The sequence below is a fragment of the Perognathus longimembris genome, chromosome 14, assembly GCF_023159225.1.
Source record: "Perognathus longimembris pacificus isolate PPM17 chromosome 14, ASM2315922v1, whole genome shotgun sequence".
NCBI lineage: Eukaryota > Metazoa > Chordata > Mammalia > Rodentia > Heteromyidae > Perognathus > Perognathus longimembris.
The window spans coordinates 33,280,027-33,292,977 of NC_063174.1; the positions used below are offsets into that span (position 1 = coordinate 33,280,027).

Sequence of the window (12,951 nt, forward strand, 5' to 3'; positions counted from 1 at the left end):
ACACACACACACACACAAATCCACTGGCATTTTTTTAAACTATATTGTGTAGAATACTGATTTGAACAGACAAGGTCACTACCAAGACAAAGTTTGGAAATCTTAGGTGTGGCTTAGCTTAACTTTACTGGCCTAGTGAACATCAAGATAAGATATTTCTTTGAAGTTCTATGCCTGTTTATATCAGCTCAGTGTGGAGAAATGGAGCTGGGAGTAATTCAGTTACAATAAGAGGAGAATGTCTAAGTATTTGTCAAATATGGTTTATATATAATAATAATAGAAAGGCAAATGATAAAATTGGCTCTCCAAGAGACACAGACATGTTACCATTGGACAGTATTGGGATATTTTGAATATTTGCTCATAGATGTAATTTACTTGATGTCTTACCATATTGTTAGAGAGGTATATATGTTGGTAACTTACCTTGGTTTCATAAGAGATTATAACTTCAATCTTCTGTTAATCTTTCTTTTGCAAGAAACATTCTTTCAGGGCTGGGGATACGGCCTAGTGGCAAGAGTGTTTGCCTCGTATACATGAAGCCCTGGGTTCAATTCCCCAGCACCACATAAACAGAAAATGGCCAGAAGTGGCGCTGTGGCTCAAGTGGCAGAGTGCTAGCCTTGAGCAAAAAAGAAGCCAGGGATAGTGCTCAGGCCAAGTCCAAGCCCCAGGACTGTAAAAAGAAAGAAAGAAACATTCTTTCAGCCCAGTGCTGCTGGCTCATACCTGTAATCCTCGGTATTCAGGAGGCTGAGATCTGAGAATAGCGGTTCAAAGCCAGCCAGGGCAGAAAAGTCTGAGAGACTCTTATCTCCAATTAACCACCAGAAAACCAAAGTGGTGCTATGGTTCAAGTGGTAGAGTGCTAGCCTTGAGCTGAAGATCTCAGAGATAGCTCCCAGGCTAGAGTTCAAGCCCCACAACTGACAAAAAAAAAAAAGAGAGAGAGAAAGAAACATTCTTTCATGGATTGGAATATAATTTGTAAGCTCACATTGAATTTGAAATGGGGTGCACTGATTTAGCACTCAGCCTTATGTCATCAGCTATGATCATATTACTAGGTTAGACTGAGGCAAAGATGTAAACTTAGTCGTGTACTGGTGGCCTACCCCTTGTAATCTTAGCTGCTCAGGAGGCTTGAGATCTGTGGGTTGTGATTCAAAGCCAGCCTGGGCAGGAAAGTCCTTGAGACAAATCTTATCTCCAATTAACCATCAAAAAGCCAGAAATGGAGTTGTAGCTTAAGTGGTATAGTGCTAGCCTTGAGCAGAAGACTCAGGGACAGTGCTTAGGCCCTGTGTTCAGCCTCATCATCGCTGACAAAAAAAGTTCATGTCAAGTTGAAAATTTTATGTGTAGGTACTTTTAAGACCAGATAAGAGCTATTGAGCGAAAATGTTTTGTTTCAAAGAGAAATACTCTTAATAGTCCTCACTTATTGTTTGAGACATGAAGTGTTAACTCCAACTTTCCCTTTTCTTTCAGGCAAATAAGGGCAAGTCTGAAGAACCAAGTCACTCAGATGAAGGAGCAAGTACCTGGCTTTATACCCTGCCTGGCAATTTTGCAGGTACTATGATAGTTTATTTCCATTAATGAGACCCTTAAATCAATCTGTCCCTAGCATTAGAGACAATAGACTTCAGGCCTCTCCTCTTCTTTTTTCTTTTTTGCTTTTTGCCCATCCTAGGGCTTGAACTCAGGGCCTGAACACTGTCCCTGAGTTTCTTTAGATCAAGGCTAGCACTCTATCACTTGAGCACCACTTCTGGCCTTTTTATTTATGTGGCTCTGGGGAATGGAACCCAGGGCTTCATGCATGCTAGGCAAGCACTCTATCACTAAGCCACATTCCCAGCTCAACTTTGCTTTTTTGAGACAGGGTCTTGATATGTGGTCTAGGGTGGCCTTGAACTCATTGTCTTTTAGCCTCAGCTTTTCAAGTGCTGGGATTATGGGCATGTACCCCCATGCCTGGACATTTTTGTTGATAAAATTTAGTGAAGAGAATTATGATTTTTTTTAATGCCTTGTACAACTCGACACCATCTGGTACCATAGAAGAGCTAAATTCCCTCATGCATTTGCTTTCTTACTGTGCTCCTGATGTCAGTCTCCCACACAGCCCTAGCATGACAGGCATACCACTGAGCCCAGTTATGGGTTGAGAAAGGGTGTTATGCCCAAGTCGCGAGACAACCACTCAGAAGACCACCAAGAGCCAGACGTTCTGAAATGCAAAAGCAAGGCTTTATTCAGGCGGGCTGCAGCTTGGGCCTCGCCCTACACTCCGACACAGTGGAGGTTAGGAGGAAGGCCCCAAGCTGAAATTTCACAGGGCTTATAAAGGCAAAAAACCACAAAGTTACAGCAATCAGGTGTTCAAGCAAGATTAGGATACGGGTACAAATCTGATTGGCTCAGGGCTAGACACATTCCGGGGTGGTTAGAGTTAAGCATTCCCAGGCGGTTAGAGTTAAGCAGGGAGTTTCCTGACCGGCTGGGCCCCAATAAGCTTGTTCTGCTTGCCGGGATAATTGGTGGCCTGGGTTACTCATAGTTTAAACAGTCAACAAAATGGCTACTGCCTCAAAAATGGGGTTTACTTCAACTCTACAATGCCAGACTGGAAGCATGGTGTAAGTGGCAGTCCTGAGTGAAAGAAATCCAAGAGAGAACATGAGGCCCTGAGTTAAAAAAAAATCAAATGGAGTCACTCATGCTAAAGTTTCAAATTGCCAAGCTTCGTTTAACCTTCTGAAAATCAGGATTAGGAATTATTCCTAAATTTCCCAAAGTGGCTAGTTTCAATCTTTTCTCCAAAAACAGGTGACCTAAAGTAAATTGATGTTAATCAAGAACTTATGCGTCACACTAGTTCTGTTTTACGTACTTTTGTCATATGACAGCCCCTTTGATTTGTAATGTTGGGAAGTGTTTTGTTTGTTTTTTTAAATTGACTTCCAGAATTGACTTTACATGTATTGATTAGAAGCACTTTCAGTACATAAACACTGCCTGTTTCCTATGTCCTGGCCTATAAAGCAGTGGCAGAATATTCCAGTCTAGTACTTTAGCCTTGGTATTGTACTTTAGTCCCAGACACACCACCTAATAATGTGTTGTCTCTAGTCTTTTGTAACCTGGAGAGGGTACTGCCTTCTTCCTGCACACCCAAGTCTGACCTGACTGTTTTACAGTTACCGTCTGCTTCTTGGAATGTCTTTACTTTCCTGATTCCTGCTGCTCCCACCCCTGGGGCCACTATAGTCCTCTACTCACTGGTTTTAGGACTCTGATATGGATTCCTGCTCCCTGTTCTTTAGACCTGAGAGGAAGTACCTGTTAACATGCAAATGTGATCACAGTTCATCCTATTACACCTACTTCATGTACTCTTGTGGAGGAAGTGGTGGTAGTACTTACACTATGCAGAGTTCACTACCACTCCCAAGGTGAGAGCTGACCTCTCATATTGCAGTAATTGATGCGCAAAAGTTCTTGGAAGCTGAGCACTAATGGGTCTTGCCTGTAATCCTGTCTACTCAGGAGGCTGAGATCTGAGGATTGCGGTTCAAAGCCAACCCAAGCAAAAAAGTCCATGAGACTCTTATCTCCAATTAACCACCAGAGGTCTGGGAATATGGCCTAGTGGTAAAATGCTCGTCTTGTATACATGAAGCCCTAGGTTCGATTCCTCAGCACCACATATATATAGAAAAAGCCGGAAGTGGCACTGTGGCTCAAGTGGCAGAGTGCTAGCCTTGAGCAAAAAGAAGCCAGGGACAGTGCTCAGGCCCTGAGTTCAAGCCCCAGGACTGGCAATAAAAACAAAACCAAACAAACCAATTAACCACCAGAAAACCAGAAGTGGCACTGTGGCTCAAGTGATAGAATACTAGTCTTAAGCAAAAGAGCTCAGGGTCAGAGCCTAGGCCCAGATTTCTAGCCCCAAAGGAATTGTGGGAGTGGGGGGCGGGTGGGGGAGAAGCTTGGATAGCTTACCCAAAGTCTGTCAGGGAGGAACTGAGTCTGAGACATGAATCCAATCCTGGCTCCAAAACTCATTTGTTTTCCTCTTTATTTTTTCCATCTGTTAACATGCAAATACCACTGCATTAAGAAATCAAGAAAATAGTTTATTCTGAGTCAATATGAGTGATTGTGGCCCAGAAATGCAGGTTTCAGTTATTTTCAATGGTATACTTCACCTTGAAAATTTTCCATACTTTTTTTGCATAGGTCAGGTTCACAGGTAGATGGGCTAGGGAAATCTGTAGGCTATGCCTATATCCTTTATGATTAATGCATTCTTGCCTAGGTGTGTCAAATTTATTTATCTAAACATCTAAAAGATGCTAGATAGGATAGTGAGTGTTTGGTAAATGGCTATTAAAGGGTGTAAAAATGACCTTTGATAACTTTAGCTCTTGACTTAAAATATTTCATTTCCATAATGAAGCTATTGTATTTAGCCATAGTCAGTGTAATATGGAGGTCAGATCTGGCCAGTGCCATCATTGGCTGTTGAGGGCTGTCAGATTGACTCTATCTCACATTAGTTAAAGAGAACAGAAGCCGACTCCATCTTCACTAAGATCTCCCGCACCCTATTCAGGGAAGTTCCCCTTGGCTGTGATAAGATTGTGTAAACTGCTTGACCACCTGAGTAGTGGAACATTCAAGGTTAAACCAGTGCCCTCCCATGAGTAGGCTTATCTGCCTGCATCATGTGAGCCCCCGTCAAATCCGTGAGCCAATTCTAACTAAAATGATAGGTTGGTTCAAACAGTTACTATGAGACAGATTGTAACCCCATTGTCCACCTGCATGTGACCTGGCATGCTCTGTAAGTGTTTTAGCCTCATTGGCTAAGTGTTGTAGCCTCATTGGCTACCTGCATGTGGCAGGATTGACCATGTGGTGTTTGCCTTTATAACCTGACCCCAAGCATGGCCTGGGCTGCACAGTCCCAGCTCCCAGCTCCCAGGTCTGGGCTGCAGCTCTGGCCAGCCAGCCTGCTTTTTAGGCACACGGTCCCAGCTCCCGAGTCTGGGCCGTGACCTGACCGGTCAGTATAGTTTTTACTTCCCCAATAAATTCATCTTTTTACATGAGACTGTCTTTGAGTGGTGAACTCTTGGAAGGATGGGGGGACCCTATTACAGTCAGCAGTTTGTACGATATTTTATAAAGATGCTGCTTCTTCAGAGAATGTCAGTCCCCACATTCCTTAGCATTGTAGCAAAAGACATTCATGCAGCTGGGATGGTGGCCAAAATAAAGGATCATAAGTTCTAAGCCAGTGAGACCCTGTCTCAAAAAATGAACAAACAACAACAACAAAAAGGGATTCTAAAGTTGGAATGTTTGTCTTTTTTTCTTTTTAAGAATGGACTGGTATGGGGCTGGGGATATGGCCTAGTGGCAAGAGAGCTTGCCTCGTATACATGAGGCCCTGGGTTCAATTCCCCAGCACCACATATACAGAAAACGGCCAGAAGTGGCGCTGTGGCTCAAGTGGCAGAGTGCTAGCCTTGAGCAAAAGGAAGCCAGGGACAGTGCTCAGGCCCTGAGTTCAAGGCCCAGGACTGGCCAAAAAAAAAAAAAAAAAAAAGAATGGACTGGTAGGGCTGAAGGTATAGTTCAGCAGTTAGAGTACCTACCCAACTGTTGTGTGTGAAGACTGGAGTTCAAACCCCAGTACTACCAAATTAAAATAACATTAAAAAATTGACCAATAGCTTCCCAAGTATCTGAATATTTATAAGAAATATTTTTATCTTTTTCATAGGATATATAAATTAGGTTGCACTTCTATCACTTAGTTTCTAAAATGTTTTGATTATTAATATTAAAATAGCTAATGTTTTCTTTCAACCAGGACCCATTGAGAGTGCTCTGTATAGTGACTTACTTGGTTCTCACAAAACAAATGGACAAAAGTAATACAAATAATAACTAGATTGACCCGAATAGCTATAAGTGTTCCTAGAATGGAAAGAAAAATTAATGATAGACGAATATCCAAGATATTTTGTGTTATAGAACACTGGCAAACTGTGGCCTGTGTGCAAGCACTGCCAGGTTATAAAGGGTTAAAAAGGAAGTGGCTGACAGGCCTGTGGCCCACAGAGCCTAAAATATAGACTGACCCATTTAGTCCTTTCTTCAAACAGCTAGCAGATTATATTTAACAAAGAGCTGCTGACCCATTCTAGAATAGGACCTTTTTTTATTTTTTATTTAATTTATTTATTAATTGAACACAAATTTTTTTGACAAGGTGTTGTGCAAAAAGGGTACAGTTACATAGTAGGGCAGTGTGTCCATTTCTTGTGATATCTTACGCCCTGTTTTTCTTTCCCTTCTCTAGGTCAGGTAGACATATATACAATATACAATGTATCAAGAACATATACAGTAGCCACGCGGCCAGGCCCAAGAAAATTCGCCTAGGGCTTTAAATGTAATGTCGATATTAGACAATATGTCGACAATAGTCTTATATGGACGTACATACATAGCTTTTGAGCTATTGTATTTCACTGAGAGGTCAATTTTTGACCTTTATATGTTGAGTAGTTGTTTTGTTTTAGTTACATACTGTTGGGTCGCTCCCCCAATCCTGTGGGAAATACTATTTGACAAGCAGTTTTTGGTTTCACAGACCTGGTCTCTACTGTTTCTCCGTCTCCCTTTCTTAACAGTCATATATCAGGGAGATCATGCCCCTTTGTTTTCTGTGTTCTAGGCTTGTCTCGCTCAACATTATTTGTTCGAGTTCTGACCATTTCCCTGCGAATAGCAATATTTCACCATTCCTAATCGCTATGTAGTATTCCATTGTGTATAGGTACCATATTTTTTGGATCCATTCATCTGTGGAGGGGTATCTGGGTTGTTTCCATATTTTGGCTATTGTGAATTGTGCCACGATAAACATGGAAGTACAAATGTCTTTTTGATATCTTGGGACTTGCTGTTTAGGATAGATGCCTAGGAGTGGTATGGCTGGGTCATAGGGTAGGTCTATATTGAGCTTTTTGAGAAACCTCCATACTGTTCTCCAAAGTGGTTGTACTAATTTGCACTCCCACCAACAATGGAGAAGGGTTCCTCTTTCCCCGCCCCCCCTCCAGCATTTGTTGTTGCCTGAGTTCAGAGTATAGGCCATTCTAACTGGGGTGAGGTGGTATCTCAGGGTTGTTTTTATTTGCATTTCCTTTACTACCAGGGATGTTGAACATTTCCTCATATGTTTCTTTGCCATTTTTATTTCTTCTCTTGTGAAGTCTCTCTTTAGCTCCTTTGCCCATTTCCTAATTGGTTTATTGGGCTTGGAGGGGCTTAGTTTTTTGAGTTCTCTGTAGATGACAGATATTAGGCCTTTGTCTGTTGCTGTGCTGGTAAAGATCCTTTCCCATATGGTTGGCTGTCTTTCTGTTTTGGTGGCTATGTCCTTAGCTGTGCAGAAACTTTTTAATTTTTAGTAGTCCCATTTGTTGAGTCTCTCCCCTATTTGTTGTGCCCCTGGGACTCTATTCAGGAAGTTCCTTCCTGTGCCTATAAGTTCTAGTGTCTTTCCTACTCTGACCTTCAGTAGTTTCAAGGATTCAGGTCTGATATTGAGGTCCTTGATCCATTTTGAGTTGATCTTGGTGCATGGTGATAGGCTTGGGTCTACTTTGAGTTTTCTGCATATGGCTGCCCAGTTCTCCCAGCACCAGTAGTTGAAGAGACTATGTTTATTCCATTGTATGTCTTTAGCTCCTTTGTCGAATATCAGCTGACTGTAAGAGTGCAGTTTTATTTCTGGGTCTTCAATTCTAATCCATTGGTCTTCCGATCTGTTTTTATACCAATACCAGGCTGTTTTTGTTATGATGGCCTTGTAGTAGAGCTTGAAGTCTGGTATTGTGATACCTCCTGCACTGCTTTTTTTGCCTAGAATTGCTTTGGCTAGAATAGGACCTTTTTAAAAATGATGTAATGCACAACCACTTTGAAGAAAGAGATTAGCATTCCTGATCAAATGCTTAAGTGATGTTCTTGATAAACTGAAGTGGGATTAAGGTTTGTTCTGAGACACATCTTCCACCCACCACTTGACTGCCAGTCAAAAATCTAATGTTCTTTAAACATTCATCTAGTCTGTCAATTATTATATAACCCCTTTTCCTTATAAAATGCTGGAAATGTAGCTCAGTGATCTAGCACTTGAGTAGCATGCCTGAGGCCTTGGGTTCAGTCCAGGAAAAAGACTCTGTTCTTCTCAGAGAACTGTTGAAATTCTAGAAGTTTCCTTTACAATTCATATTAGTTCACAAAAGTAAGACAGCTGAAGCTGGGGTGCAGGCCCTGACCCTGAAATCTGAGGGCAGTATCTGGTAACAATGACCCCTGGCAAGGTCTAGAAATACTGTTAGGGAGGCTGGCTTCCTTCTGTTCTGTGGTGTGCAGAGGAGCCAGGTGGGTCTCAGTTATCTCTGGACCCCAGGCCCAAACTCCAAGAGTTCCACTGGTCAGATCCAGCCACTTGCCCCTCTCTGCCAAATAGAGGCATGGTGAGGGGCAGAGAAATGAAAGACTATACAAAGACACTTAGAAAATGTTGGCATGGGGCTGGGAATGTGGCTTAGTGGTAGCCTAGCATGCATGAAGCCCTGGGTTCGATTCCTCAGTACTACATAAACAGAAAAAGCCAGAAGTGGTGCTGTGGCTCAAGTGGTAGAGCATTAGTCTTGAGCACAGAGAGCTTCATTGACAGAGACCAGGCCCTGAGTTTAAGCCCCAGGACTGGCAGAAAAAGAAAATGGAGACAGGGATGTCAAGCTTTTCTCCTTATTACTGAGGCCCCGAGCTCCACAAAGCCTCTTTTATGCACTTCTTACAAAACCACCTGTCAGTTTTCTCTCTACATTTTAGGAAAAACCTAACTTACTGTGTTGGTTTTCGACCTTGGAACATGGGCAAATATTTGTACAATAAAATTTTACAGATGAGGGCTGGGGATATAGCCTAGTGGCAAGAGTGCCTGCCTCGGATACACGAGGCCCTAGGTTCGATTCCCCAGCACCACATATACAGAAAACGGCCAGAAGTGGCGCTGTGGCTCAAGTGGCAGAGTGCTAGCCTTGAGCGGGAAGAAGCCAGGGACAGTACTCAGGCCCTGAGTCCAAAGGCCCAGGACTGGCCAAAAAAAAAAAAAATTTTACAGATGAGTGGTTGAAATAAAAGAAATCACAGGGTTGGGAATATGGCCTAGTGGCAAGAGTGCTTGCCTCATATACATGAAGCCCTGGGTTTGATTCCCCAGCACCACATATATAGAAAATGGCCAGAAGTGGCGCTGAGGCTCAAGTGGTAGAGTGCTAGCCTTGAGCAAAAAGAAGCCAGGGACAGTGCTCAGGCCCTGAGTCCAAGGCCCAGGACTGGCAAAAAGTAAATAAATAAATAAATCACAAATATATTCATAATTAAGGAAGCAAGACAGTATAGGCATTACAGGTTCAAAGGATTTGGTTACTACTCTGACTCTTGTGTGGATGGAGGTGACCATTTGCCTTCTGGCTTTCTTGGGTGTCTCATCTGTGTAAACTGGAACAAAGTCCTCACTGACTGGTTTCTTTGTGTAGCTGGGTACACAGCTTCTGGTCTTCTTGGCAAAGGAGGGTATGAACATACCTCTCAGTGCTCCTGCCTCTTTGGTGTCTTGCTTGCCTGATGATTTCTTAGCCCTCCATGACCTATTGTCTTGGTATGCCAGCAGAATTCCACTCTTTTTTGCTTGCTTGCACTCTCCATTCATTCATTCATTCATTCATTCATTCATTCATTCATTCATTCATTCATTATACCAGTACTTGGGCTTAAACTCAGTACTTTCAGCCTCACTTAGCTTTAATTTTTTTGTGTGTGTGCCAGTCCTGGGCCTTGAACTCAGGGCCTGAGCACTGTCTCTGCCTTCTTTTTGCTCAAGGCTAGTACTCTACCATTTGAGCCACAGCACCACTACTGGCTTTTTCTATATATGTGGTGCTGAGGAATCGAACCCAGGGCTTCATGTATGTGAGGCAAGCACACTGCCAATAGGGCATATTCCTAGCCTGTTCATTTTTTATTTTTATTTTTTGCCAGGCCTCGGCTTGAACTCTGGCACTGGGCGCTGTCCCTGAGCCTCTTTGTGCTCAAGACTAGCACTCTATCACTTGAGCTACAATGCCACTTCTGGCTTTTTTTTTTTTTTTTTAGCAATTTATTGGGGATGAGAGTCTCACAGACTTCCCTGCCTGGGCTGGTTTTGAACTCTGATCTTGGGGCTGGGAATATGGGTTAGCGGTAGAGTGCTCGCCTTGCATGCTTGAAGGCCTGGGTTTGATTTCTCAGCACCACATAAACAGGAAAAGCCAGAAGTGGCCTTGTGGCTCAAATGGCAGAGTGCTAGCTTTGAGCAAAAAGGAAGCCAGGGACAGTGCATAGGCCTTGAGTCCAAGCCTCAGGACTGGCAACGGATAAATAAATAATAATAATTGAACTGTGATCCTCAGATCTCAGCCTCCTAAGTAGCTATGATTACAGGCCTGAGCCACCAGCTCCTGGCTCACTTAGCTTCTTCACTCAAGTCTGGCTCTCTACCACTAAAACTATACCTCTACTTCTGGCTTTTGCTAGTTAATTAGAAGTAAGAGTCTGGAGGATTTATCTGCCCAGGCTAGCCTCTAATTTCAGACTTCCAATTAGCTAGGATTACAGGTGTGAGCCAGCAGTCCTCAGTTGATTCCACGTTTCTTATAGGCCTTGCTTAGTTTCGAGTACAGATACAGACACCCCTATCCTTTTCTTTTTTGCTTTTTGGTGGTACTGGAAAATGAACTTTAAGCTTCAAGCTTGCTAGGCAAGAGCTCTGCTCTTTGATTGTTTTGAGACGGTGTCGATTTTTCTCTGGGTAGACCTGAACTGTAATCTTCCTACTCATGTTTCCTGCCACACCTGAGATGACAGGCATGTGACACCACATACAGCCTTTTCTGAATTGCAATCCTTGCCTTCTCAGCCTCCCTTGGTAGCTGAGATCACAGGCATGTGCTACAGGGCCCAGCCCTCTCCCTTCCTTTATTTTTTTAAGTTTTGAGATGAGGTCTCACCATGGAGCCAGGCTGACCCTTAGCTCCTGGACTCCAGTGGTCCTTCCCCTAATAGCAAGGCCTACAGACACATGCTGTGCTACCAGACTTCCGTGGGACTCTGAGCAGTGCAGATATAATGCCCCTTGTACTCATGCTCCAAGCCTGCCCCAACAGCCTCCTTCTCCTGTACGAATTCTCTGTACCTAGATGCCCAGCTCAGATGCTTCTTTTATCAAAACTAAAAATGTAGAAGCTTTTCTATATACTTTGCCTTTCCCCAATTGTCTGATTTGCATGTATTTGTTATTCTAGGTTGGCAACAGAGATGATTCCAATCTTTATATAAGTGCGAAGCTGAAGGCTGCTGAAGAGGTAAAACCTAGCACAAGGTTGCTGTCACTCTCCTCAGCACCCCAGTTTTTGACATTTACCCCTCACCCTTTGGGCTCCTCCCCATAACACTTTTTCTTCCTCTAGTAGACATTAGTTTGCCCATTTTGTGGTGCTTAGTTTGCCCTGGATGCTTTCTTGTTGATTTCCTTACTTCCATAGCTGTCATAGTAGACATGAAAGCCTACTAAGTGCATAGGTGATCAGTGACAGTGAATGACAAATGAGCTGAATGAGGAGCTAATTCCTCTGAACACTTAGGATGAAGTGATATCTAGCCCTCCCAGTTGTTTTAGTCACATCTTTAAAAGGAATGGGCCCACATCTCAAGTTTTTCTCTCCTTAGCTGCTTAAATGTTCATTTTTTACAGATTGGGATCAAAGCCTTTCACGTTAAGTTGCCAAGAACAGCCACAGAATCTGAGGTGAGCCATTATGAACTGGGGCAGAAGAGGGCAGCAGAAGTGCTGTCCTGTGTGCTTGTGGGTTTAATGGAACTTTAGGCACTGAGATACATTTTGCAGGTAATTTTTCCTTACCAGCTCTACCTTTGGAAGGTTCTTGTGCATGATGTAGTCTTTGGTTGTGAACATTTGGTACTCAGAGTCAGAATGCAGCACCATTTGCTTCCAGATCACCTCCCTGTGGTGCTCCTCCAAAGTGACCACTGGTCTGTCCTTGGCTTCAATTTAAAAAACAGTATATACCCTCCTTATATGATATTCAAGAAAACTGCAAAAAAGAATAAGCACAACAAATCAGTGGTGATTAGTCAGAACAATGATTAACTGTAGGTGGGAGGTTAACTGAAGAAGGGCCGGAAGAAAAATAACTGTCTGAAGTCATGGAAATGTTTATACCCTGTGCTATTCAATCTGGGACCTTTGGACCCATGAGACTTGAATTTAACTAAAAGGAAATACTTGCTGGTACTAGCAAGTTATCATTTCATATTGTAAGATGCAAACTAGACAACATTTTACATAAAGGATTACTTAACATTGCTGATGGATACTTTTCTTGTATTCTTCCCAAGTTTTGTTCAAGAACTCATAAAATATTCTAGAGAAGTGAGTTTTAATCCTCATCTTCATCATCTGGATTAGTTTGAAAGTGACATAATTTGTAACTAACACTCTTGCTAGTTAGCAACCATGTACAACTAATGACTCAGATGATTCTGGTTTTGGTGACAAATCTCAAATACCACTTGGAAAGAGTTCATAAGTCATGTTGATTTATGTTATCTATTTATCTATATTACTTGAGGCTGGGGATAACTATGTACCTCAGGCTGGCTTTGAACTTGAACTTCTCCTGCCTTTGCCTCCTGAGTGCTGATAGTACAGATGCATACCACCACACCTGGCTATTTATGGTAATCTTGCTCTTGGTCCTTTTGATAGTTGAAACCTCGCCA

General features: G+C 42.7%; 1 protein-coding gene across 2 annotated transcripts in view; it reads left to right on the forward strand.

The window, feature by feature from the left end:
- The window catches only part of Mthfd1 (methylenetetrahydrofolate dehydrogenase, cyclohydrolase and formyltetrahydrofolate synthetase 1), a 72,665-nt gene that overhangs the window by 13,108 nt on the left and 46,606 nt on the right, over positions 1–12,951 (forward strand). For both annotated transcript variants that reach the window (XM_048362061.1, XM_048362060.1), the window contains exons 2-4: positions 1,498–1,582; positions 11,454–11,513; positions 11,903–11,956. In XM_048362061.1, coding sequence (XP_048218018.1) covers positions 1,535–1,582; positions 11,454–11,513; positions 11,903–11,956 — 162 coding nt within the window. In that variant the 5' untranslated portion in view covers positions 1,498–1,534. The remainder of the gene's footprint in view (positions 1–1,497; positions 1,583–11,453; positions 11,514–11,902; positions 11,957–12,951) is intronic.